This window comes from Aotus nancymaae, unplaced genomic scaffold (assembly GCF_030222135.1).
Source record: "Aotus nancymaae isolate 86718 unplaced genomic scaffold, 86718_ANA_hifiasm-v0.15.2.pri h1tg000095l, whole genome shotgun sequence".
Lineage (NCBI taxonomy): Eukaryota > Metazoa > Chordata > Mammalia > Primates > Aotidae > Aotus > Aotus nancymaae.
This window is the reverse complement of record NW_026988510.1, coordinates 1490702-1516828: the sequence shown is the minus strand read 5'-3', so window position 1 is coordinate 1516828 and position 26127 is coordinate 1490702. Positions and strand designations below refer to the sequence as shown.

The following is a 26127-nucleotide window of genomic DNA, read 5'->3' as shown; positions in this document are numbered from 1 at the left end:
GGATAGGCGTTTAAAGACTTGGTTAAAACGCGTACATTTTCTAATTAAATTGCGTGTGGAATGTCAGATCACAGAAAGGAGGACGCGTTTGAGTCAGAACTCTGTAGGATCATCGGGTGGTCTCCTGAAGCTCTGGAGCCTTCGTTTTTTGTTTGTTTATTTAGCTGTGGGTATTGTCTTTCCTGCCTCACAGCTCCTGTACACAGAGCACTCTGTAAATATGCGGGGAAGGATGGATTTTACAGCCTGGGCGTGATCCTTGGCACTATTCCAGTTTCCCTGGCTGCAGCAGGGACCTGAACACTGCCTGCTTGGGAATGGTTCAGCAGGTCTTTGAGGTTTCGTGCCTCTGTGTGTGTTTCGCATGTCAGTGTTGGTGGCAGAAACAGGTGTCTCCCATCCTGGCACCAGGTGACAGAAGCTGGCTCTTGTATCTACACTGCAGGACCCCTAAATTTTAAAGCCTCAGCAGTCAGGGCTAAAAGGTTTCACTGGTGTCTGAGAGCCAGGTTTCTCCTCAGGTTTGTGTTTTGTTTGTTTTTATATAGCGGTCTCTGTGCGTGTTACCGTTAACCTGGGGCCTTTGGTGCCAGGCCTCATCCCAGACCTGCTGAGTCAAGACCTCTGGGAACACGATTAGGGTGCATGTGTCACGGTGGCGAGGTGCCCTCACTGTTTCTGATAGACACAGTGGGAAGAATTGTCAGCCAGGGTCCTGCCAGGAGGGTGGAGGCCACCGCATGTGGATGGCCATTTAATTAGAAAATGTACATGTTTTAACCAAGTCTTTAAATACTGTCACAAAGAGCATCTAAGGGAAAGGTCAGTCCTCCAGGTGTCTGCAGAGGAAGACAGTGAGTGGAGGGAGCCAGTGCCGCGGGGCTGCCGGGACCCGGAGGGAGGGAAGGACCTGTGCTGCAAATGCAGGCGTCCCGGTGCGTGCCGTCGGCAGGAGTGGGTCCCCTTGTCACCTGCCTTCTCGGTCCTGCCCGTGCCCTCACCTTGCAGGGTGTGCAGGAGGGTGGCTCGCAGCCCAGTTAGCAGTCGGGCTCCAGGGTCTTCACGGCACAGAAGGCCAAACCAGCAGCACCTGCGTGTTGGGATCCTGCATGACAGGCTTCGTGTCCGGTGCTCCTGACCTGTTTTGGGTCATAGCAGACTGAGGTCAGGGCCGTGTCCCTGCCGCACAGGTGAGGAGAGTGCAGCCTGGATTGATATCTGTGACCTCCTGGTGTGGTGCCTCGACCTCGGCCACCTGTGCCCCCAGCAGCGTGTTAGAGGTCAGGTTCTTAGGCCCCACCCAGACAGACTGAGTCTAAAGCTCCAGGGAGAGCCGGGCCAGTGGTTTGCTTTTAACAAGCCCTCCTGCATATTAAAGTTTGAGAATCAGTGATTTGCAGTAATTCCAGGGACTCAGACCCCTAAAGATACCACATTATTTTATTCCCTAATGTTGAGGGTTTTCCGTTTGTTGGTTTTTTGAGGTGAGGTCTTGCTGTGTTTGTCAGGCTGATCTCGAACTCCTGGACTCAACCGTTCCTCCCACCTGAACCTCCCAAGTTGCTGGGAATACAGATGTTAGCCACCCGCTGTGGAGTTTTGCAAGTACTTGTCACATAGAGGCAGCTTCACACAGGCAGGCTTGGGTTGTTGCAGGATGGCGCTCCCTGCACTTCATTGTAGAACAGTGGAATCTGACACCTGTTCAGGCAGTCTTGGAGAAACAGTCTGTGACATGGTATACAGACAAGAAAATTCTTTTTTCTCTATATCTTTTTTGGAATTAAAAAATTCAACTAGCAGGATCACTTAGTAAAAATAATACTTTGCAGCCGGGCACGGTAGCTCACACCTGTAATCCTAGCACTTTGGGAGGCCAAGGCACGCGGATTGCCGAGCTCAGGAGTTCGAGACCAGCCTGGGCAACACAGTGAAACCCAGTCTCTGCTAAAATACAAAAGAAATTAGCCGAGCATGGCAGCATGCACCTGTAGTCCCACAGCTCGGGAGGCTGAGGCAGGAGAATTGCTTGAACCTGAGAGGCAGAGGTTGTTGTGAACCGGGATCGCACCACTGCACTCCAACCTGGTGACAGCACGAGACTCTATCTCTTAAGAATAATGATAATAATACTTTGCTAGGCAGATGCATCCTGACTCAGAGCTTAAAATGTTCCTTTTCTACCACCTCGGGACTTTGTTCAGGTACCATCCGACTTATAAAACCTCACATACTGGCTGGGCATAGTGGCTCATTCCCGTAATCCTAGTGTTATGGGAGGTCGAGGCGAGCAGATCAATTCAGATTGACTGAGCCCAGGGGTTGGAGACCAGCCTGGGCAGCATGGCCAAACCCTATCTCTACAAAATATACGAACATTAGTTGGGTGTGGTGGCATGCACCTGTAGTTCCAGCTACTCAAGAGGCTGAGGTGGGAGAATCTCTTGAGCCCGAGAGGTGGAGGTTGCCACAACAGATGGCCCCACTGCACTCCAGCCTGGACAGCAGAGAGAGGCTCTTTCTCTAAAAAACCCTCACACATGTAAGACATTAAGAAATGTCATCTCTGCATAGGGCTGCTGGGGATGCTGTGCCCAGAATAGTCTACAAGTCTAATAGGGACATGTGGCCCAAAAGATACAAGGGCCCTCGGGTGTACAGGCTGTCACCTGTGAGAAATGTGGTCATCAGTAGTGGCTCCCCTGTGAACAGTTTCTGATCAGATCAGAGTCAGGCTGTCAGGCCACAGCCAGGGCCATGGACTGGGCCCCTGCCAAATCCCCAAACGTCCCCAGCACAGAAAGTGGTGTGGTGCCGGTGTGATAGAGGTGGGGTGCAGGCTCCTGTTCTTTGGAGTATGATGTCAGGGTGGGGTACAGAGAAACCAGAACAGTAACTTTCAGAAAGGGAGTGGGTGAGCACCTCCCTCATCCCAGACGCTTAACTGAGAGCGCCAGTGGATTCCACCTGGATCTGCCGGAGCCCTGCAGAGAAGCCCCTGAGTGAGCAGAGAGGAAGGCTTGGGCTCCCTGGAGAGTGACACAGGGAGTACTCCACATGGGTGAGCCCACAGCCCCACAGACTCTGAGGGCAGATGGCTGTATGGGTGCCCAGGTGCCTGTGGCCTCTGCATGCCTTTGAGGACCTCATCCCCTGCCTTCACTTTTAGTGGCTAGCATTGCAACAGGCAGGTGGGCACCAGCCAGACCATGCTGGGTTTGGGTGGTGACAAGAGGCAGCAGGGGGCTACATTGCTGCTCCCTTTTCAAGCTGCCTGGGACCCTCTTCCTCACGTTGGATCTCGCAGTGGGCAGGGGCACATGAGCATCTGACTCCCGCCTTTGCAACCCTCCACCTGGGTTGAGGTCTGTGCAGTTTCAACCTGAATTGTGCAAGTTGCATTTCATTGTGTAATATCGCAGAACCCTTCAATTACAAGTGGCATTAGACATTTTAGCACTTTTTCTAGTACTTTTTAAACCCAGTTTCCTTGCCATTGAAATGAAATGGTTAAGCAAAGTGATCTCTAAGCTCCAAACTTGTAATTCTTACACGTTCTCTATTTGCTGGACTTTTCACCTGCCATGCCTCTCCCTGGGCGGCACTGTGGGCAGAAACTGCCTCTTGCCCCTGGTGGGTATGTCCAGTGGTCCCCTCTCAGCCAGGAACTTGTGCCCTCCTCTCCAGCATGGAGTAGCTCCACTCCACATGCCAGTGCTGGGTCTGACACTGCTCAGACCTCTGGGGACACGGGGCCTCTGGAGTTCAGCATGCGTGTGTGCGCACGGGACACTGTTGGTGCTGGTTGGTGAAGCGGTGACTGCTGGAGGAGGCGTGAGCCTCCCTCCTGCTGCTAGCCAGCTTCACTCAGTCTTGCTTGACCACAGAGCCCTTTCTTCAGAAGGCTTGTTCACATTTTGGTTCCCTAAAACATAGTTTGGGAAGTGTTTGTGCAGACCATGGTACTGCTCAGTGGTATTTATTTTTAATAAACAAATACCCTTCCAAATTCATTTCCAGAGTGTTTCAGGATTTTTCAAGGTGGCACTGAAGAGTCTGTTGTTAGCATGGTTGCAGGTGCCGGTGGCATGCTGTGTTTGACACGTTCTCTAGAACACATGCTGCCGAGCAGATGGTTCTGAGGCAGCCTCGCTGAGGAAGTGCTGTGTGCCTCATTCCTGACCACTCACCTGCAACTTCCAGAAAGCCGGCAGGAAAGAGGCCTTTTCATTCGGCTTAAGCAGTTTCCCAAAAACAAATTTGCTGGCACAGCCCTCTTATCAGAGAGCACACACCCTCACACTCATTTTGGGAAAGGCTTTTCTGCCTTTTATTTTTTCACTGTCAAAGGAGAAGTCCGTGTTTCAAGGAGCTCATTTTCCACCCTTTGTTTTTTTCTTTTCTTTCTTTTCTTGTGTGTGTGTGTGTGTGGTTTTGGTTTTGTTTTTGTTTTGTTTTTGAGACGGAGTTTCACTCTTGTTGCCTAGGCTGGAATGCAGTGGCACCATTTTGGCCTCCAGCTCCTGGGTTTAAGTGATTCTCCTGCCTCAGCCTCCCAAGCAGCTGAGATTGCAGGCGCCTGCCACCACACCCAGCTGGCTAATTTTTTGTATTTTTAAGTAGAGATGGGGTTTCACTATGTTGGCCAGGCTGGTCTCAAATTCCTGACCTCAGGTGATCCACCCACCTCGGCCTCCCAAAGTGCTGAGATTACAGATGTGAGCCACTATACCCAGCCCTGTTTTTTCTTTTTTTTGAGGCTGCATCTGGCTCTGTTGCTCAGGCTGGAGTCCAGTGGTGCAGTCACGGCTCCCTTCATTCTCAACCTCCTGGGTTCACCCAGTCCTCCTGCCTCAGCCTTCCAAGTGGCTGGGGCCACAGGCATGTGCCACCAGACCTGCCTAATTTTTGTACCTTTTGTAGAAATGGGGTCTCACATGTTGTCCAGGTTTCCTCTTTGTTTTTATGTAGCATGATGTCATATCACCACAGGTCTCTACAAAAGTTTACTGAAGTTCTAATGTTATTTGAGTAGTGTGCACATTCGATTGAATGCTGTCTGGCTGAAGCCTTGTCCTTGGGGAGAGCCAGTTTTAGGCCATGTGGACAGTTGAGGAGGTGGCCTCAAGGGTGTTAGTGACCAACCATGGCAGGAACCACCTCGAGCCATGATGCCTCAGGTTCCCACCCAGTCTTCCCAAAGCAGAGAGTTGGCCTGGGGCTGAGACTTCCCTGGATGGCATCCAGGGACCTTCTGTTGCTACTGTATACTTTGTTTTCTCGGCTCCGCAGGAAAGGAGGTGCAGAGTCGTGGGCCCCACTAGGAATTTAGAGCAGAACCCATCACCCTGTGTGCAGGCGGGAAAAGAGCCTGACCTTCCCAGTGGCTGGACAGTTGTCCCCACCCTGTTCAGTGAAGAATCCCCTTTGCCCCTGAGATGCCACCCCTCTGGATGTGCCTGGGTCTGTGCCTGGACCTCCTTCCTCCTTCCTCTGGCCGCCGGTTTTCATGTGCTGCGATGGCACTGGTTGAGTTATACAGGCTTTTTAGGATGCTTCGTGTCTCAGAGGGCATGTCTTTTCATTTTCAGGGTTTTCTTGGGTGGTCTTGGGGTCCAGTTTTTCATGTGAACTTGGGTGTCAGCTTGTCTAGCTCCGTAAAGAAGCTCAGCAGTTTGGGAGGCCGAGGCGGGCGGATCACGAAGTCAAGAGATGGAGACCATCCTGGCCAACATGTTGAAACCCCGTCTCTACTTAAAATACAAAAATTAGCTGGGCGTGGTGGCGTGTGCCTGTAATCCCAGCTACTCAGGAGGCTGAGGCAGGAGAATTGCTTGAACCCGGGAGGCAGAGCTTGCAGTGAGCCGAGATTGTGCCACTGCACTCCAGCCTGGCGACAGAGTGAGACTCTGTGTCAAAAAAAAAAAAAAAAAGCCCAGTGGTGTTTTTCCTGGGATTGTATTATGTTTCTGAGTCAGCGTAGGAAGGACTGACTTGTGGGCGAGACCAGGCTGCCCTCTCCAAGTGCCAGAGGTACCTCCCGATTCATTCACACGTGCTTGTGTCTCTCAGGATTCAGCTCTGCACATTTCTCGTGCAGTGTGTTAATATTTTATTCCTAAGTGATTTTTCTTCTTTCTTGCTATTGTAAATGCGGTTTTCTCCACCTGCCTCCTAACCGATTATAATCCGTATCTATGAAGACATTTGATTTCCATGTTAATTTTTTTATCCTCTCCCTTTCCAAGTTCCTTTTTTGTTGTTTGAATTGGCTTTATCAGGTCTCTGGGTTCTTCAGGTACAGTATCGTGTCATTTCGCAAATCCGAGGTCGCTTCGCTCCTTGCATCATGTTCTCGTGCCTCTGGCGGGCTCCCCTTGCAGTCAGCTGGTGCCTCCGCACAGGGAGGCGGTCGTGGGGACTCCTGGGGGAGCTTCTCCTATTTCCCCAGAGTAAGGTGCTAGTTTTCACTCTAAAGTGTGTAAATATATTTTTATCATACTAAAGTATCAATTCCTCTTAAGTATTTTTTTCAGAAAGGCTATTTTTGTCAAACATGTTTTTGTCACTCGTGAGTAGAATCCTGTGACTTTCTCTTCAGTTCTGCTACTACATGAGTTTGTGAACGGATTTCCTCATCATGCGCTGACCTTGCTCTCCTGGAGTAAATCCCACTGAGTCATGGTCTGTTACTTTCTGCCCCTAGCGTGTCGTGTGGTATTTTTGCGCCCATGCTCCTGAGTGATGAGAGTTATCTTTCACTGGCTCTTTGCAGACTCGAGCCTTATGCGGACCCTTATTACGACTATGACATTGAGCGGTTCTGGCGAGGCGGACAGTATGAGAACTTCAGGGTGCAGTATACGGAAACAGAGCCGTATCATAATTACCGGGTAAGTATGACTTAAATATCCAGCTGTGGACTTCATGAGCTGTTCGTTCAAGTGACCCTTTTTATTTGTAGGACTTCGTATGAGCTTATATAGTCAGCACAGTGTACCAGTTTCAAAACCTAATTGGTTGTTGCGGAGAACTAATTCAGAGCCAGTGATTGAATTAATGGCCAACAAGGACTTGCCTGAAATCTGGTTCTTGCTATGGTTTTGGGGGTTTTTGTTTTGTTTTGTTGGTTTTTTCTGTTTTTGAGACAGGTTCTCATTCTGTCACCCAGGCTGCAGTGCAGTGGTGCAGTCTCGGCTCAGTGCAACCTCTACTTCTGGGCTCAAGCAATCCTCTAACCTCAGCCTCCCAAATAGCTGGAACCACTGGCATGCACTACCATGGCCAGCTAGTTTTTTGTATTTTTGTAGAGATGGGGTTCTACCATGTTGCCCAGGCTAGTCTTAAAATTCTGACTCAAGCGATACACCCACTTCGGCCTCCCAGAGTGCTGCTAGGATTACAGACGTGAGCCACCGTGCCTGGCCTGGTTTGGTGTTTTTTGTTTGGTATGATTTTTTTTTTTTTTTGAGACAGAGTCTCACACTGTCGCCTGGGCTGGAGTGCAGTGATCTTGTGATATCGGCTCACTGCAGCCTCCTCCTGGGTTCAAGCGATTGTCCTGCCTCAGCCTCCCGAGTAGCTGGGATTACAGGTGTCCACCACCACACTCGGCTGATTTTTTGTATTTTTAGTAGAGACGGGGTTTCACTGTGTTGACCAGGCTGTTCTCGAACTCCTGAAACTTGTGATCTACCTGCCTCGGCCTCCCAAAGTGCTGGGATTACAGGCATGAGCCACTGCACCTGGCTCAGCCTGGTCTTTAAAATGAGATTTGCCAGTACACTTACTGATGCCGGTTTCCTTGGGCGCGTCACTGTTCTCCGCCCGAGTGATCCTGTTTAGGATGTGACGGTGACGCCTGTTCTCGTCTTCTCCAGCCAGCGTGTTAGGTGTGTTCTCAAGGGCCTGCTGCACCTCACTACTCTCACTGAAGACTGGTCTATATTGAGATTGCCTCCCTAGTGGATCTGAGCCTCAGAGTTTAGCATATTGATGAATTATGTGCTTCAGACTGTGACCTCATCTTAGCCATTAGGGTGATTTGACGAAGTTGCTTCAGAGAAAGGTCAGTTAGAAGCAGCTGAGTAGTTCCTGTGCTGTGACTGTGGGGACAGTCATGAGCTTTCAGGACCAGGTGCAGCTGCCTCCTCAGGAGCCCATCAGGGTGAGCTCTCACAGAGAGGGCCCCATAGTGCCAGAAGAGTCCCCCTGCTCAATCCTCTCATGCCCCATCTCTCCAGAGAGCAGCTTCCTCATTGCAGGTGGGCTGCAGGGACCTGTTCCCTACCCCTGGGCAGGGCACCCTGGAAGCCCCAGGAGTCCCTTTCCACTGGGTTCCTCTCTGCTGTGTCTAAGGGATGGGCAGCAGGGAGGCCAGGCGTGTATTCTGCATCTCCCCAGCAGTGGCTCAAGCCTGAAACCTGTCAGGTGCACTGTGATTGGACTTTACTCAGTTTTAACTTCGAATATTAGAGCAATTGAATGAATAAGAGCAGAGGAAATGTTCCAGTGGCAGAGCATGCACACTGCTTGGCTGCACCCACCCAGGACAAGCCTGCAACTCCTGTCTGTGGATGCCCCATCTCTCCAGAGAGTAGAACGCCGCCCGTCCCAATGCATGCTGGGCCGTGACTGCAGAATTGTTGCCTTGAGTTAGTCTAGAATTGGCGGTTGGAATGATTTCACTCCTAGTTCATGCTCGCTCTGGTTTGGCATGTGACCCGGTTTTAACACTGTTTTAAGGAGAGAGTTGGGAACGAGATCCCCACCGGAGGCTGCTCCCGATCCTGCCTCCCTCTTGCCGCTTGCCGCCTCTGTACTCCACCGCACAGCGTGGTGCACTCGGCGCGCAGAGCGAAATAGCAGTTGTGTGCACTTGGCATTTTGTGTGTAGGTCTGTGGGGTGCAGGTGTGATTCTGTTACATGGACGGACCTCGTGGTGGTGGAGTCGGGGCTTTCAGTGCTTCTGCCACCTGAATAACGCACTGCGTCCCCATGTGTTTGGCTTTTTAACAAAGGAAAGGGAGCGAGAGCGAGAGAGAGAGAACAGACAGCGTGAACGGGAGCGGGAGCGGGAGCGGGACCGCGAGCGGGAGCGCCGGCAGAGGGAACGCGAGCGCGAGCGGGAGCGCGAGCGCGACAAGGAGCGGCAGCGGAGGAAGGAGGAGTGGGAGCGCGAGCGAGCCAAGCGGGATGAGAAGGACCGGCAGCACCGCGGCGACCGCGACCGGGAGAAGGAGCGGGAGAAGGAGAAGGGGAAGCCCAAGCCCCGCTCCCCGCAGCCACCAAGGTAGACCCCGGTTCCTGAAGTCCAGGAGTGTTGGGGGAGGTCCGGCCTGCAGCTCTGTACCTGGTCCCCTCAGTCCGTGCTTCCCCTCTGCTGCCCACAGCTCTAGAGCCCAGGGGACCAGTGCAGTCCCATGCCCCGAGCCCATAGTCTCCAGACCCAAAGCTCTCCGACTCAGGGCCTTTTTGTAAAATTCCCAAGGCAGTGACATCTGCCCTGAGCCCCTGGGAGGCTGTTCTTATTCTAGGTGATCTCACTGATGTGAAAATGCATACGGTCCAAACATCAGTGTGTTTTGATCAGTTGGCACTGCCTTTCTGTAGCATGCACATTTCATAACGCACACCTGGGCACCATGTTCCTGTCCTCGGAGCGTTCTGAATTCCACAGCGCACCTGGCCCCCCAGAGCTTGGGACTGGGCCCAAGTGCTGCAGTGCATCCATGTTGCAGGCCAGGGTGAGACGCTCCAGCAGCCAGAATGCAGGGGAGGGCCGGGCCAACTGCCGTTCCCTTCGTGGAGTGGGTGCCTCTCGTGCAGAATGATGCTTGCTGCCAGCTGCTGGGGGCACCACCAAGACTCATGAGACAGGCAGGCACTGGCGCTCAGGGCAGCCCTTTTTTCCCCTCAGATACACTTGACTATTAGATGAATGGATGGGCCTCAGTGGACATTAGAGAACTGGATGATGTTTTTTGGGTGTGTTTTTTACAGCTTTGTTGCAATATAATTCACGTACCATGCAACATACCCATTTAAAGTGTACAGTTCAGTGGTTTCTAGAATATTGGCAGAGTTGTGCAGCCGTCGTCACTGTCAATTTGAGAACACTTTTGTCTCCCAGAATGAAACCTTGTGGCGGCTCACGCATGTACCCCTCCACTTTGGGAGGCTAAGACGAGCGGATTGCTTGAAGCCAGGAGTTTGAGACCAGCATGGGCAGCAAAGCAAAGCAAGACGCCATCTCTGTTTAACAACTAGCTGGACGTGGTGGCATGAGCCTTTGGTCCCAGCTACTCAGGAGGCCAAGGCAGGAGGATTACCGGATCACACAGATGTTGCAAGCCGCCATGAGCTACAGTCGTGCCACTGTACTCCAGCCTGGTTGACAGAGCAAGACCCCTTATCTAAAAAATAACAATAACAATAAAATAATTTCTCTTTTTCTTTTTTAAGATAGAGTCTCACTCTGTCACCCAGGCATCTCCTGCCTTAGCCTTCTGAGTAGCTGGGATTACAGGTTTGCACCACCACCAGGCCCTGCTAATTTTTATATTTTTAGTAGAGATGGGGTTTCACCATGTTGGTCAGGCTGGTCTTGAATTCCTGACCTCATGATCCTCCCACCTCAGCCTCCCAAAGTGCTAGGATTACAGGCGTGAGCCACCGCTCCTGGCTAGTTTTTTTAAAAAAAAAAAAAAAAAAACCTAGGCTGGGCACGGTGGCTCACACTTGTAATCCCAGAACTTTGGGAGGACAAGGTGGACAGATTGCTTGAGCTCAAGAGTTGGAGACCAATCTGGCCAACATGGCAGAACCCTGTCTCTACAAAAAATACAAAAAATTAGCTGGGCATGGTGGCGTGCACCTGTGGTCCCAGCTACTCAGGAGGCTGATATGGGAGGATCGCTTGAGCCCAGGAGGTTGAGGTTGCACCACTGCACTGCAGCCTGGGTGATAAGAGTGAGACTGTCTCAAAAGAAGAAGAAACCTTGTACCCGTTAGTGGTCACTCTCCATTTTCCCCACACTTCCAGTCTCTTAGCAGCCACCAGCCTGCTTTGTATCTCTAGGGATCTGCTCGTTCGGCACGTTGTGTAGAAACAGAAGCATGCAATCCATGGCCTTTGTAACTGGCCTCCTTTACTTCGAGCGTTTTCAGCATTCGTCCAGGTTGTGGCATAGCCGAGCGCTCATTCCTACATGGATACACCGCATTGTGTTGATCCGTTCGTGTGTTGATGGCCGTTGGGTTGTTTGCACCTTCTAGCTGTTGTGAATATGAATTTGTGTGCAAGTTTTTGTGTGGACGTAGGTTTTCATTTTTCTTGGGCATTTGCCTTGGTGTGGAATTGCTAGATCACGTGGTCACTGTATGTTTAACTCGTCGAGAAACCCCCAGACTGCCGTGCGCAGCAGCTGCACCTTTTACATTCCCACTGGCGGTGGGTAAGGGCTCCATTTCTCCACATCCGCGTCTACACTCGTTGTCTTTTTGAGGACGACTGTCTTGGCAGGTGTGGTGTCTCCTGCTGTGGAGATGTGCATTTCTCTGATGCTGATGATAATGAGGGCGTCTTTTCCTGTGCTTACGGCCATTTGTGCACCTTCTTTGGAGAAACGCCTATTCAGATCCTTTGCTCACGTCTTAATTTGTTTTTTATTATTGAGCGGTAAGAGTTCTTTATGTAGGCCGGGCACGGTGGCTCAAGCCTGTAATCCCAGCACTTTGGGAGGCCGAGGCGGGTGGATCACGAGGTCAAGAGATCGAGACCATCCTGGTCAACATGGTGAAACCCCGTCTCTACTAAAATACAAAAAATTAGCTGGGCATGGTGGCGCGTGCCTGTAATCCCAGCTACTCGGGAGGCTGAGGCAGGAGAATTCCTGAACCCAGGAGGCGGAGGTTGCGGTGAGCCGAGATCGCGCCATTGCACTCCAGCCTGGGTAACAAGAGCGAAACTCCGTCTCAAAAAAAAAAAAAAAAAAAAAAAAAAGAGTTCTTTATGTATTCCAGATAGAAGTCCCTTATCAGATATATGATGTGCAATTCCAATTAATGTTTTTAATTTTGTTGCTTATGCTTTTGGTGTCATGTAAGATACCATTGCCTAATCCATGGTCATGAAGATTTACTGCTCTGTTTTTCTAAGAGTTTTATCTTTTTAGCTCTTACACATAGCTCTTTGATCCAGCCTAGGTGACAGAGAGAGACCCTGTCTCGAAAAAAAAGGGGGGGTGGAGTGGGGGCGAGGATGAGAGCATGAACATCGCTCTGTCATAGGGTTGGTTCCTGTCAGCGTCTCCGTAGGGGTGAAATGCAAGGAGGGGATCAAGGCAGTTCCTTCCAAGGCCCGTAGATTGCAGGCACGTTTTGTTTGACTTGGCTCTCATAAAAACCCACATTTGGGCCCACACCTGCTGGCAACACTGGACTCTGCCAGACCTGCAGGTGTGGGCAGCTTCGTGGCTGGAGCCACGCCGTGGCCACACTTACCGGGGCCACAGCTCTCACGCTCCCCTTCAAAGACCTGGCAGCCATCAGGACCTGCGACTGTGGCTCTGGAAGGATTTGCTGTCCACCATGGGACAAAAACAAGTCCCTCGTCCTCATTGTCTTGTCCATGTGACTGGACGATGCCCTCTCTTATGTACAGTTGTGCACAAGTCATAAACACTTTTCCGAATGTCAGCTGTCAGGCAGGGCTTTGCAGTCTTTTGTTTCAAGGTCATTCGTGGTTGTAGCTGGGTGCTTAACTGGCGGCAAGTGCCAGTTTTGACTGTTGGCATTCTCCAGCTCACAATGAATTGACTTCCTTAAATGTGCTACGTTTTGTCATACTTCCCTGATGTTAGGCAAAATCATGTTCTTAAAGAACATTCAGGATAAGTGACACATTTCAGATGTTTTTAGTCCTTTTACGTAACAGTAATCTTTAAGTTATTCTGAGGTTTATGTGGTGAGCCAAGCGGGGAGCCTGGCACTGGCCTTGATACTGGCTCCGTCTTCTTCGGCCTTTCAAGCCGTCTTTGGGTAGCAGCCGTTCCCCTGCAGCACAGCATTTCCAGCGTGGACTCAGCCCAAGGCCGTGTTCCCCACTGCGGCCCCAGTGCCACGGTGAGGCCCGGCACCCCATGCACACACCCTTAGCTGTTCCTCTGCCTGGACCGGCTACTGCCCACCTCCTCCGGGGTTTTGCTCAGATTCCTCTGCACAGGGAGGTCTGCCCGTGCCCTCCCGCTTGCCAGCCTGCTTTCTTGTTGCTCATGGCCCGCGGTTCCACGGCCGCCATGTTAGCATGTCCTTACCGGTGATCATCTGGAGCCCTAGCGGGCGGCCCTGGGCATCCCCGTCTGCCCTGCTCCCGATGCAGTCTCCGTGTCTGTCACAGAGCCCCATGTAAGCTGCTGCTCACTCTCGTTTGGGGGTGCTATCAGTGAGTTTTGGATTTGGTAGCAGCCTGCATTTTCACCTGCATTTCATAATTGATTGTTACAGGGTTGATAAAATCGCAGATTGATTTCTACAGACAACCAGCTCAGTCTGCTTTCTAGATTCACAAAATGGGGGTTTTCACGCCGGCCCAGATCCTTGGTTTTAGAAGCAGAGACTCGGAAAGGCCATGATAACCAGGTGGAAGGGGCACTCTGCTGTGTGCCTCTGGGTTCATGAGTCAGTCAGCACATCCACTTTGGTGGCTTACGGGCACACGTGGTTGGCCACAGACCCCCCTCCCCAGCCCCTAGTCACATATCCTGCTTGTTTCCAAGGAGCCAGGGGACTCTTCTCAGTCAGGTGTCTGTACTTCCAACTCAGGGATGTTTTCTCTGTACAAGGATATGCTTTTGGGGTACATGTTAGAGGGCAGCCATGCCTCAGGTCACCATGTTCCTCGCTGTGGCCCACGCGTTAGTGACTCAGATGCGAGGGCAGAATTCTGCCTGCCGTGCTCTGTATCCAGTGTGCTAGGCCTCCCCAGGGGAAAGCGGGTAGCTCTGCCAGCACAGCTGTCGGGCAGCAGGTGGCCATCGCCAGCCCCCAGGTCCTCGGCTTCGCAGACAGAGGCGTCTCCCTGTCGGGATGTGACTGGGAGGTGTTCAGGCACTCTGGCATGATCTAGGCTCACAGCTAGTGATCAGGAAGCTCTGAAGTAAATGAGTTCTTCCTAAAATTAAACACAGCCTCTCTCACCAAACTGCGCCCAGCCACTGTCCCGCCTGTTTCTGATCTGGTTTGTTTCCCCTCCGTTAAGCTCACATCCCCTTTCTTCTTCCTGAAGCACTAGCTGTTGCTCCTGCGGCTGCCCTCAACCCCTCTCCCAGCTGCCAGCAGCAGGGCTGAAGTTCTCTGCTTGCTCTGGATTCGGCCCGGCTTCCGGGTGCTAGGGAGTCTCCATTCTTGGCTTCGATCACCTTCTCGGGAGCCTTGCCAAGCTCCCGAGAGCTTGCCTGGAGGACAAGGGTTTCCCCAGAGCAGAATTTCCAGCCAGTGCTCCTGCTTCCTTCTCCCTTATCAGCCAGAACTGGCCTGGCTCCTTTTTCAGGAGCAGCCAGATTTCCCTTGCAGGAATCCGCATATTGAAGGGGTGGGCCTTTGACAGGTTGGGATTTTTTTATTTTCTTGCGGGGAGGGAGTCTCGCTCTGTCGCCCAGGCTAGAGTGCAGTGGCGCGATCTCAACTCACTACAACCTCCGCCTCCCGGGTCCAGGTTCAAGCAGTTCTCCTGCCTCAGTCTCTTGAGTAGCTAGGATTGCAGGTGTGAGCCACCATGCCCAGCTTAATTTTTTTATTTTTAGTAGAGATGGGGCTTCACCATGTTGGCCAGGCTGTTCTTGAACTCTTGACTTCAGGTGATCCACCTGCCTCAGTCTCCCAAAGTGCTGGGATTACAGGCTTGAGCCACCGCACCCAGCCTGGTTGGGAATTTTTAATCACCAGTTGGATAGAAAGAACTTTTCTCACCTAAAATAGGAGGAAAGCGACAGGATTTTACCCAGAGAGCCACTTGGGAAGATTCTGCCTTCAGCTACCAAGCAGAACAGCAGTGAGGGGCTCGGCAGTGTCTGGCGCGCCTGCACTGGGGCTGGGCCTTGCAGGGCTGCACCTTCATGAAGGGCAGTCACTTTTCTGTTGATTCTGCGGCACACCACGAGCTCGTTACACCAGACACTTCACCACCCCCAGCAGAGGGGGTGCAGTTGTGCAGCGGGAGGAGCGAGAGCAGGCCACTGTCTGGTGCGGTGGGTGTCCCGGGTGGAGGTGAGGGCCTCCCCCAGGAAGGAGAATTCTGAGCCCGGACAGGAAATGCGGCCCTCAGCCATCTACTGGCCAGCACTCTGTCCTTTGGGGAGCCCTTTCTTTCCTTATCTCCAGCCTAACACTCCTCTTTCCTTAGGTTCTCTCTCACCTGCCTAAGCTGTTTGCCTGTGGGAGTCACTGGGGAGCTCTGGCATGCCTTCCTGACCAGCTTCCCCTGGACCTGTGGCTGGAGGCCGGGTTGCTGTGTTTGGATCTTGTGCCGGTCTCTCCGTCCCGGCGTGCCTTTGAGGCTTGCCCACTCCTCCATCTGGGCTGTTTTAAAATGATTAGAGCAGAACCTTTCAACCAGTTCTATCAAGTGCACTTGTAGAGCTGGGGGAGGTCCGTTGTGTGAAACCTGCTTCTCATCTTTCTAGCCAGGCCAGTGGGTGTGTCAGTGTCACAGCGGAGGCACATCACCGCCATGTTCTTTAGCCAGTCAGTGTCCTCAGAAAGGTAAACACCGATCGGGGCCTTCCCGCCGGAGCTGTCTGGGCTGCCCTTGGTTTATTCTGCCTCTGGCATGTTTGCATTGGTGGTACAGCTGACCTTTGCCCCTTAGAGAGTCTCTTGCAGCCTTGAATGAGGAATGGGGGCCAGATGATAGCGTGGTGCCGTGTGCTGCAGGGAAGGCCACTTCCTCAGTCAGAGATTGCTGGGAGGGTTTTTCCCTCTGGTTGGAAGTATTCATGCAAATTCCCCATCTGTCCTGGCCCAGCTTGGAAGCAGGCCTTCCTGACTGGGCCATCCCTAAAGAGTGTTCTCAGCCCACACTGGCTCCCTCCATGCAGGCCCCCAGTTGTGAAGCAGCTGAGCCGCACACGGTGGGCTGTGCTGGGGCATCTGTGTTGTGTGTTTTGCCTTTGTTTATTTGTATCTGCCTGGTTTTTCCAAGTCTAATCAGGATGTCCCCTGGGGTGGCGTCCTTTGCTAAGAGAAGGCCACATGCCCCAGGTCCCCGGGCTGTGGAAAGCCTTTGCTCAGTCTTGCTTTCTACCGCAGCTTTGGGGCCTGGAGACTCGCGGTCAAAGTGCAACAGAGACACTGCCCGGTTGTCCCAGCCCCTTTGCCCCCATCACAGCCGGTTAGCACCATAGGAGTAAGGTCACAAGTACAGTGGTCAGAGGTGCTGGCCGGCACCGGGACTCCAGGGCACCACGGCCTGAGCCCAGCTCTCTCGTCGTGGTTCCCATGGCAGCCACGTCCTTTGGCTGGGCGTGGTAGCTGATGCCTTAATCCCAGCACTTAGGTAGGCTGAGTCGCGGATGCTGGCCAGCGTGGATCCCCTGAGGTTGGGAGCTGGAGACCAGCTGGCCGACATGGTGAAACCTGGTCTGTACTAAAAATAGAAAAATTAGCCAGGCATGGTGGCGTGCACCTATATAATTCCAGCTACTCAGGAGGCTGAGGCAGGAAAATCACTTGATCCCAGGAGGCATAGGTTGCAATGAGCTGACACTATGCTCCAGCCTGGGTGACAGAGCCAGACTCTGTCTCAAAGAAAAAAAGAAAATTAGAAGATTCCTGAGGACATGTAGGAGTTAACAGTATTAAATGATTTTGTTTACAGAAATAGAAAAATCCCTAAATAACATTTGAGATGTGTTCTGTAATAAATGCGAGACACAGTGATTTTGGAAAGTCTGAGAAACTTCTAAGCAGTAGAGGGAGCCTGAGGAAGATGGCCAGCTTGGAGCTGTTTCTCAGCTCCACCTGTGCCTCTTGGACCTGCCCAGCCTGGCCTGCCTCCCCCAGCATCACGTGAATATTTCCCACATGGAGCTTCCTCGATGAGCCCTCGCTCAGGCATGCCTCCCAGGACACCTCCCGCTGGAACTGACCCCCGGAGCTGTGCACGCTCCACTAAAGCTATCTTTCACGGTTTGCGCCCCCGACCCTAGGTCTGGGGAAAGACAACAGCTGGGGTGTACTTCATTTATATTTGGTTCTCAGAATCCACAGATGTGACTTAAGACATAGCGATTCCCAGACTCACCCAATTCTTGTGCCACTTGCATAATTTTTTTTTTTTTTCCTGAGATGGAGTCTTGCTCTGTCGCCCAGGCTGGAATGCAGTGGTGCAGTCTCAGCTCACTGCAGCCTCCGCTAGAGACGGAGTTTCACCATGTTGCCCAGGTTGGTCTCGAACTCCTGGCCTCAGGTGATCAGCCTGCCTCGGCCTCCGAAAGTGCTGGGATTACAGGCGTAAGCCACTGTACCCAGCCCCAACTTGCATAATTTTTTGTATTCAGATACAACCTGTTATGTGTTTGCGTATTTTAAATACTTTTACTTTTTTTTTTTTTTAATGGAGTCTTACCCTCTTGCCCAGGCTGGAATACAGTGGCACGATGACAGCTTACTATAGTCTTGACCGCCCAGGCTCAAGCAGTTCTTCTGCCTCAGCCCCCACACTGACCACAGGCACATACTACCACACCTGGCTAATTTTTGTATTTTTTGAGGAGACAGGGTTTTGCCATGTTGCCCGGGCTGCCCTCAAACCCCTGGCCTCAAGAGACCCTCCCACCTCAGCCTCCCACAGTGCTGGGATTACAGGCATGAGCCAGTGCACCTGGCCCACTTTTTAAACTTAAATACATTTTAAAAGGAAATTTTGTATCATTACTGTAAAGCTGATCCCAGATCATTTGTCCTTATGAGTCACTGTAGTAATAAAGTCAAAAATAAAAGTGGTTATCTGGGCCAGGCACAGTGGCTCACGCCTGTAATCCCAGCACTTTGGGAAGCAGAGGTGGGCAGATCACTTAAGGTCAGGAGTTTGAGACCAGCCTGGCCAACACGGTAAAACCCGGTATTTACTAAAAATACAAAACTTAGCTGGTCATGGTGGCGGGTGTCTGTAAGCACAGCTACTCAGGAGGCTGAGCCAGGAGAATCGCCTGAACCCGGGAGGCAGAGGTTTCAGTGAGCCAAGATCATGCTGCTGCACTCCAGCCTGGGTGACAGAGTAAGACTCCGTTTTAAAAAAAAAAAAAAAAAAAAAAAATGGTTGTCTGCATCCTGGTTAAAATCAGCACCACCGCGTCCCACATGTGGGAACGTGGACTTGCTGTACAGGGCCTCCTTGCTCCATGGGCCTGGAGGCAGCTGCTTCAGAAGGAAGGTGGTGCAGCTGGTGGCAGTGGAGGGCTCCCTGCAGTGACGAGAGGGTACAGGCCCATCCATAACCCTGGCCCACAGGAGAGCCCTTACTGACCCCTCCTAGGCCTGCCTCTGGCTGTTATTATTTTGAAATTCAGTATCCTTGTCTGCAGAGGGATGGGCAATGCTTCCTGGGGGGCAAACACCAGTGGAGGCCTGCACTGCCTGCCTCTCTGGACCTCAGCTGGTTTTATTTCCATGCCATGGCGGGGGACAGGCAGACCCTTTTTTCCTTCTCCCTCGTTGCAGCAAGACTTCACATACTGCTACAGCTTCACCCGAAGAAGAGGCGGCCCCGGCCACACCTTGACTCCTGCCCTTTCCCTCACCCTGTACTGAAGGGCCGCAGCGTCCTGCTGACTAATCGCTGCTCCGTTTCCTCTTGTGTTTGTAGGATGAGCATGTACAGGAGGTATAAAGGTGAAAGTAGATCCCTAGTAGCCTGTGACAGGGAGGGCCATCAGACAGCTGCTTCCTTCCTTCCTGGATTGCTTTTCCAGGGGACACACAGATATGGTAGTAGCTCTTGGGGTTTGGGGCTGACGTAGCAGGAGCTGAAGCCATGATGTCATGTGTCCATGTCCTTAGGACAGTGTAAGTGGGGGAAGCTGCCGCATCCTGCATGCTCAGCAGGTGGTAGGCGTGTTTGCCAGCCAGCTGGTAGATTAAACGAGCTCTGAAAACAAACACCGATGGTTTTGATGGTTTCACGTGTTGTTGTGTGATGTAAGCAGATGCCACCACAGCAGAGCCACAAAGCAGAGACTCCTGCTTGCAGTAGCACAGGAACTAAACAACTTTTTTTCTTTTTTCTCTTTTTTTGAGACTGAGTCTTGCTGTGTGACCAGGCTGGAGTGCAGTGGCATCATCTCAGCTCACTGCCACCTCCACCTCCCGAGTTCAAGCAGTTTCCCTGTCTCAGCCTCCTCCCGAGTAGCTGGGACTATAGGTGCATGCCACCACCCATGCCCAGCAAATATTTTGTATTTTAGTAGAGACAGGGTTTCACCATGTTGGCCAGGATGGTCTCGATCTCCTGACCTCGTGATCTGCCCGCTTGGCCTCCCGAGTGCTGGAATTACGGGCGTGAGCCACCGCGCCCAGCCTAAAACAGCTTTTTACAAAGTGTTTGCAGGCCAGGCATGGTGGCTCAAGCCTATAATTCCAGCACTTTGGGAGGCCAGATCGGGAGGATTGCTTGAGGCCAGGAATTCAAGACCAGCCTGGGCAACATAGGGACACCTCAAAAAAATTTTTTTATTACCTGGTTGTGGTGGTGCACACCTGTAGTCCTGGCTACTCAGGAGGCTTAGGCGAGAGGATCTTCAGTCTGGAAGTTCAGGGCTACAGTGAGCTGTGATTACACCACTGCTCTCCAGCCTGGGCAACAGAGCAGGACCCTATCTCTAAAAAAGAGGAAAAAAAAGCCGTGTTCTGTTTACACAGTTACCAGGGTTTTGCGTTGGTTTGTGTGTGGGCGGTGCTTGTGGTTGTTAATGGCGGACTCCACACACTGCTGGGTGAATAAAACTGGTTTTGCCGGGCGCGGTGGCTCACGCCTGTAATCCCAGCACTTTGGGAGGCCGAGGCGGGTGGATCACAAGGTCAAGAGATCGAGACCATCCTGGTCAACATGGTGAAACCCTGTCTCTACTAAAAATACAAAAAATTAGCTGGGCATGGTGGCATGTGCCTGTAATCCCAGCTACTCAGGAGGCTGAGGCAGGAGAATTGCCTGAACCCAGGAGGCGGAGGTTGCAGTGAGCCAAGATCACGCCATTGCACTCCTGCCTGGGTAACGAGCAAAACTCCGTCTCCCAAAAAAAAAAAAAAAAACTGGTTTTATTTTCAGAGGAAGTGTTTGACAGTCTACCAAGAACCTGTAAAATGTGTATCTCGTTTGACCCATTAATTTCATTTCTCAAGAGTTTACCCTTTAAAAAATGAGATATTTATGTGTACGGGGCCACTTGCATATTATTGGTGTTTGAGTTTTTGTTTGCTTTTTGAGATGGAGTGTTGCTCTTGCCCAGGTTGGAGCGCAGTGGCGTGATCTTGGCTCACTGCAACCTCCGTCTCCCAGGTTCAAGCAATTCTCCTGTCTCAGCCTCCCGAGTAGCTGGGATTACACGCGCCCGCCACCATGCCTGGCTAATTTTTTTTTTTTTTTTTTAGAGGGAATCTCGCTCTGCTGCCCAGGCTAGAGTGCAGTGATTCTGGGTTCACTGCAACCTCTACCTCCCGGGTTAAAGCAGTTCTTCTGCCTCAGCCTTCCCAATAATAGCCCAGCTACCAATGTTTTTTTTTTATTTTTGTCAGTGTCTCACTCTGTCGCCCAGGCAAGAGTGCAGTGGCACAGCCTTAGCTCACTGCAGCCTGTGCCTCCCAATGTCAAGCAATCTCTCACCTCAGCCTGTTGAAGTAGCTGAGACTACAGGCACCCACAACCATGTCCAGCTAATTTTTGTATTTTTTTTTTAGAGATGGGGTTTCACCACGTTACCCAGGCTGCTCTCAGATTGCTGGCATCAAGCTTTCTGTGCGCCTCAGCCTCCCGAAGGGCTGAGAGTACAGGTGTGAGCCACTGCAACAGGCCCAAAGTGTTTGTTTATTTAGAGACAGTCTGGCTCTGTCGCCCAGGCTACAGTCCAGTGGTGCAATCTCAGCTCACTGCAACCTCTGCCTCCCGGGTTCAGGCAATTCTCCTGCCTCAGTCTTCCGAGTAGCTGGGACTACAGGCACCCGTCACCACGCCCGGCTAATTTTTGAATTTTTAGTGGAAATCGAGTTTTGCCATGGTGGCCAGGTTGGTCTCGAACTCCTGGCCTCAAATGATCCACCTGCCTTGGCCTCCCAAAGTGCTGGGATTACAGGCACAAGCCACTGTACCCAGACCCAGCCCAAAGTTTGTAAGCGAACTTTTATGGATTGGTAATCACTAAAAATACAGATTTTATGGGTTCAGCAGATACCTTCATATGAGGCATTTACATTTTGCTCTTCTCTAGTTAGTATTGAAATTAAACTGCTTTATTATCAGTCCTGGGGTTGTGAGTTTGGGGCCGCTTTTGCTTGCAGAGTGTATTGGGTTTATGGAGTGCTTCAGAGGCACAGAGCCCCTCCTCGAGGCAGATGGCGGGTCTGCGCTGCACTGCACGCTCTGCCTCTGTCCATTTCCCTGCCCACCAGGTGTGGGCGAGGAGGTCTCCTGGCTTCTCGGGACAGATCTCTGTGGTCAGTACCTCGCTGCGCACCACGTGGCCTGCTGCGCTCCGTAGAGCTTGACTTCACGTTTAGGTCTGTGATTTGCTTCCTGTTGATCGTCTCTGTGCTCACATATAGTTACCACTTACAGCCCTTCTGGAGTCAGGAAGCAGCTGCTCTCAGGGCCTCCTTTCCCTCACCTGCCGCTCTCACTCCTGACATCTGAGATCAGCACTGCTCTGTAGGAGGCCAGTGGTGGTCTCAGCTCTTCATGGTGATTAAATCAGGATGTTCTCTAGCTGCAATTAATCAGTCTCTTTAAACATAAAGCAGTGAACAAAGAAGATGTTTAAGTCTCCAGCTGATTAATTCACTAATTTCTTTTTTTCTTTCTTTCTTTTTTTTTTTTTTTGAGATGGAGTCTCTGTCGCCAGGCTGGAGTGCAGTGGTGCAGTCTTGGCTCACTGCAACCTCTGCCTCCTGGGTCAAGCGATTCCCCTGCCTCAGCCTCCCGAGTAGCTGGGACTACAGGCTCGTGCCACTATGCCTGGCTCATTTTTTGTATTTTAGTAGAGACGGAGTTTCACCACGTTGATCAGGATGGTCTCCATCTCCTGACCTCGTGATGCACCCACCTCAGCCTCCCAAAGTACTGGGATTACAGCTGTGAGTCACTGTGCCCGGCCTTTTTTCTTTTTTTTTTTTTTTTTTTTGAGACAGAGTCTCACTGTTTCTCAGGCTGGAGTGCAGTGGTGTGATCTTGGCTCACTGCAACCTCTGCCTTCTGGGTTCAAGCAATTCTCATGCCTCAGCCTCCTGAGTAGCTGGGATTGCAGGCACCTGCCACCACCACAGTGGCTAATTTTTCTATTTTTAGTAGAGAACTAACATTTTCACCATGTTAGCCAGGCTAGTCTTGAATTCCTGACCTCAAGTGATCCACCTGCCTTGGCCTCCCAAAATGCTGGGATTACAGGCATGAGCCACCATGCCCTGCCTAATTTCATAAATATGTATTATGTACCTTCTAGTATGCCAGCACTAGAGACAGTATTAGATGAGGTAGGCTCCTTCCCTGTCCGTCCCAGAGCTGACAGTATAATTGGGAAGATAGAAATTAAGTAAGTAATGACACCCAAAAAAAGTGCCGTTCTGGTTCAGGAGAAATCGGGGTGTTCCCCTGAAAGAACTGGAGCCGAGACTGTGGAGAGAGCTCTGCTCGTCTCGTGCGTGTGATGATGACTTTTGCAAGTGGTCTGGTTTCCCCTGTGTGACCCTGTTTCCCTGGCAATCCTTAAATAAGCCAGGTACGAGATAGTCTCCCCCGCTGCTGCCACCCACACAGCAGGGCGGGTGGCCCGAGAGTTGGTAATGCCTCTGTGCTTTCAGCCGCCAAGCTGAGCCACCAAAGAAGGAGGCCACCACTGCGGGGCCGCAGGTGAAGCGAGCGGATGAGTGGAAGGACCCTTGGCGCCGATCCAAGTCTCCCAAGAAGAAACTCGGGGTGTCGGTCTCCCCAAGCCGGGCTCGAAGGCGTCGGAAAACATCAGCCTCGTCAGCCTCTGCCTCCAATTCCTCCAGGTAAGGAGGGCTCGTGGTGTGGCAGCTCCTCAGCACCATCAGCTGAACGCTGTGTACCTCACTGGGTCAGATTGGGAACACCCTGGCCCCGCTGTTGCTGGGGCGTCGTTGCCTGAAGACCAGTCAGTGGGACTAACCCAGCGTTTATACGTTCAGCAAAGAGCACCAGTGCCAAGCAGGACTGACACGGCGACCCCACATGGGGCAGAGACCCTGGCGACTGGGCCCAACTGCTCCCAGGGAGTGGCAGGCTACACTGGAGGGAGGGGCACCTGGGTGCGGGAGGACACACAGACCTGGGGCCCGCGAGTGCATCTGTTCCTCCACAGACTGTGGGCCTGAAGCTCTGCTCCTCCGCGTGCAGCCCTGGTCTCAGCACACAGGAAGTGGGTTCGGACCATGAGAGCCTGGCTCCCAGAAAGCAGGGGCCCAGGGTGGACCCTACGGCACTCCATCAGAACAGGAGGTGCGGGTGGGAGGCCAGGCTTCACAGTGGGTACGGATGGACAGATAGACACACACGTGGCAAACGTGAGCGGGGTCAGCACACATACTTTGGCTCTGTCCACTCAGGCAGTCAGGCAGTAACAGTGGGCCCACGCCATGCCCAGGTCTTGATTTCTAAACCCCGTTCTCCACTGAGGAGGGATGGGGCTGAAGAGTGTCTGGGAGAGGCTGTGCATGCCTGTGCGGCTGTGTGTCCAGGTCTGCCCTGTAGGGAGGGCAGCAGCTCAGCGCAGGGCATGCATGGCAGGGGAGCCTCTCACCTCCTGCCGCGCTCCCTCCCGCCCGTATCAGGTCGTCTTCTCGGTCATCGTCCTACTCTGGCTCCGGCTCATCCCGGTCGCGATCCCGGTCTTCATCCTACAGCTCCTACTCCAGCCGCTCTTCCAGACACAGCTCGTTCTCAGGAAGCCGGTCCAGGTTTGTCCCTGGGGCCCATTCGGGGCCCTCAGCAGGTGCAGTGAGCGTGGGTGCCTGCGGGTGTGGCTGGAGTCGCACCAGTAGCCCCTTGGGGTACCGAAAGCCCTTTCTGGCAGCTGAACTAGGGTGGCCAGAGGGTCAGGTCCTGTGTCCCCCACCAAACACTAGCCTTGTGGGCCCTCGTCCTGGTGCAGATGGTGCTGTCACTGGGCCACAGCCTGAGATCCTCAAGTTGAGTCCCGACAGGCCGAGGAAGGGGCCAGATGCAGCCCTGTCCTGCGGGTGTTTCTGTGGGAGCCATGCTGATGCCCCGCTGCCAAGGAGCCTGTCCCCTGCTGTCCTGCACACACGTGAACATGGCACATGCCTCCCAGAGGACCCGCCAGTGGGTGCTGACACCTTCCAGACTCCAATCTGCCCTGGGCAGATGACAGAAGAGGTCCAGAACTGAAGTGCAATCTGAGGCCCATACGCGGACACTTGTGGCCTGTTCCATGGGTCTGGGTGGGTCCTCAGTGGCCTTGGGCTGGTGAAGAAACACCCCCAGGCCCTTCCTCACACCTTTGTTCACTCCCCCAGGTCCCGGTCCTTCTCTTCGTCCCCATCCCCGTCCCCAACACCTTCCCCACATAGACCTTCCATCAGAACCAAGGGGGAGCCGGCCCCACCGCCTGGGAAAGCAGGGTGAGTGCCCGGCCTGTGGGCAGGTCCTGGCGGCCCGGCCTCCAGAGGCCGCAGCTGCTTCCTTCCATCTCTGTCTCTCAATTTCGTTTGGGACCAAAGAGATGAGGATGCCTCGGGGGTCTGTCCCAGAGGGTGACAAGGCTGGGGGTCACTGGGCACAGCCCCTGTTCTCAAGCTGCCCTTGCACTGCAGTGTTCCCCCCAGACCCCTGGGTACATGGCAGCAGCCCCCGGGTGTTCTCACGGGGTCTGTCTCTCAGCCTGCTCTCCTCACCCCCTGGTGCCTGCAGCTCTTGCCTGTTAGAGGGGAGTCTGGAAGGGCTGCTGGGGGCTTTGAAGCCATTCCCAAGTACTCTGTCACTGATCGGTGGGGAAGCATGTCCAGACACGAGCCTGCTCACTTAGCGTCACGGGCATGTAGTGTCGTGCCCTGAGGTTTGGGTGCATTTAAAGGGGACATGGGCCAGTGGGGCCTTGTCCACCAGCCCTGCCCTGCCCAAGCTTCCCTGTTTCACAGAGAGAAGTCAGTGAAGAAGCCAGCCCCGCCTCCAGCCCCACCACAGGCCACCAAAACCACTGCTCCTGCCCCGGAGCCCACCAAACCAGGAGACCCCCGGGAAGCCAGGAGGAAGGAGCGGCAAGCCAGGACCCCCCCGAGGAGGTGAGCATTCTGGCTTCTGGGGCCTAGGGCTTTCTGTGTCCTTGGTGCCACCATGATGATGGCACTGGTGGAAATCGAGAGTGCCAGGGTCCAGAGCCAGGTGGTGGGAGGCGCCCCCCAGCAGAACAGCAGCAGCCAGTGAGCCCTGACCTGGGAACCTGTCCCGCTCCCTCTCTGAACCTGTTTTTCTGGAGCATGAGGGGGAAAAGACAGCACGGCGGGATCACCGGCCGTCCCTCCACAGCCCCCGTCTGCAGTGAGAGGTGCCGCCCCTGAGTGCATTTTTTGAGAAACACTGCCTAAAGGAAGATAGCCCCAGGCCCTTTTCCAAGTCGGTGGCAAGGCCAGTCTGGAGCCTCACCTCGCAGGGCTGCTGGCGGGGAGGGGAGCCGTGCCCCGTGAGCCCAGCTGTTGCTTGTGTTACAGGCGGACGATCAGCGGCAGCGGCAGCGGCAGCGGCAGCAGCTACAGTGGCTCCAGCTCCCGATCCAGGTCATTCCCGTCACCCTGTGCCTCTGTGTCTCCCTCCCCATCAGGGACAGGAAGTCCCCAGAAGAAGCCAGCCTGTGGGATGGGGAGTCTCCCACAGACAGGCTGGGGCC

At 53.0% G+C, this 26127-nt stretch overlaps 1 protein-coding gene across 2 annotated transcripts in view; it reads left to right on the top strand.

The window, feature by feature from the left end:
* Positions 1 to 26127, top strand: part of ZC3H18 (zinc finger CCCH-type containing 18) — a 64604-nt gene that overhangs the window by 31357 nt on the left and 7120 nt on the right. For both annotated transcript variants that reach the window (XM_012466066.2, XM_012466064.2), the window contains 7 exons: positions 6776 to 6893; positions 9022 to 9293; positions 23066 to 23257; positions 24056 to 24181; positions 24761 to 24865; positions 25382 to 25525; positions 25952 to 26017. In XM_012466066.2, the coding sequence (XP_012321489.2) occupies positions 6776 to 6893; positions 9022 to 9293; positions 23066 to 23257; positions 24056 to 24181; positions 24761 to 24865; positions 25382 to 25525; positions 25952 to 26017 (1023 nt within the window). The remainder of the gene's footprint in view (positions 1 to 6775; positions 6894 to 9021; positions 9294 to 23065; positions 23258 to 24055; positions 24182 to 24760; positions 24866 to 25381; positions 25526 to 25951; positions 26018 to 26127) is intronic.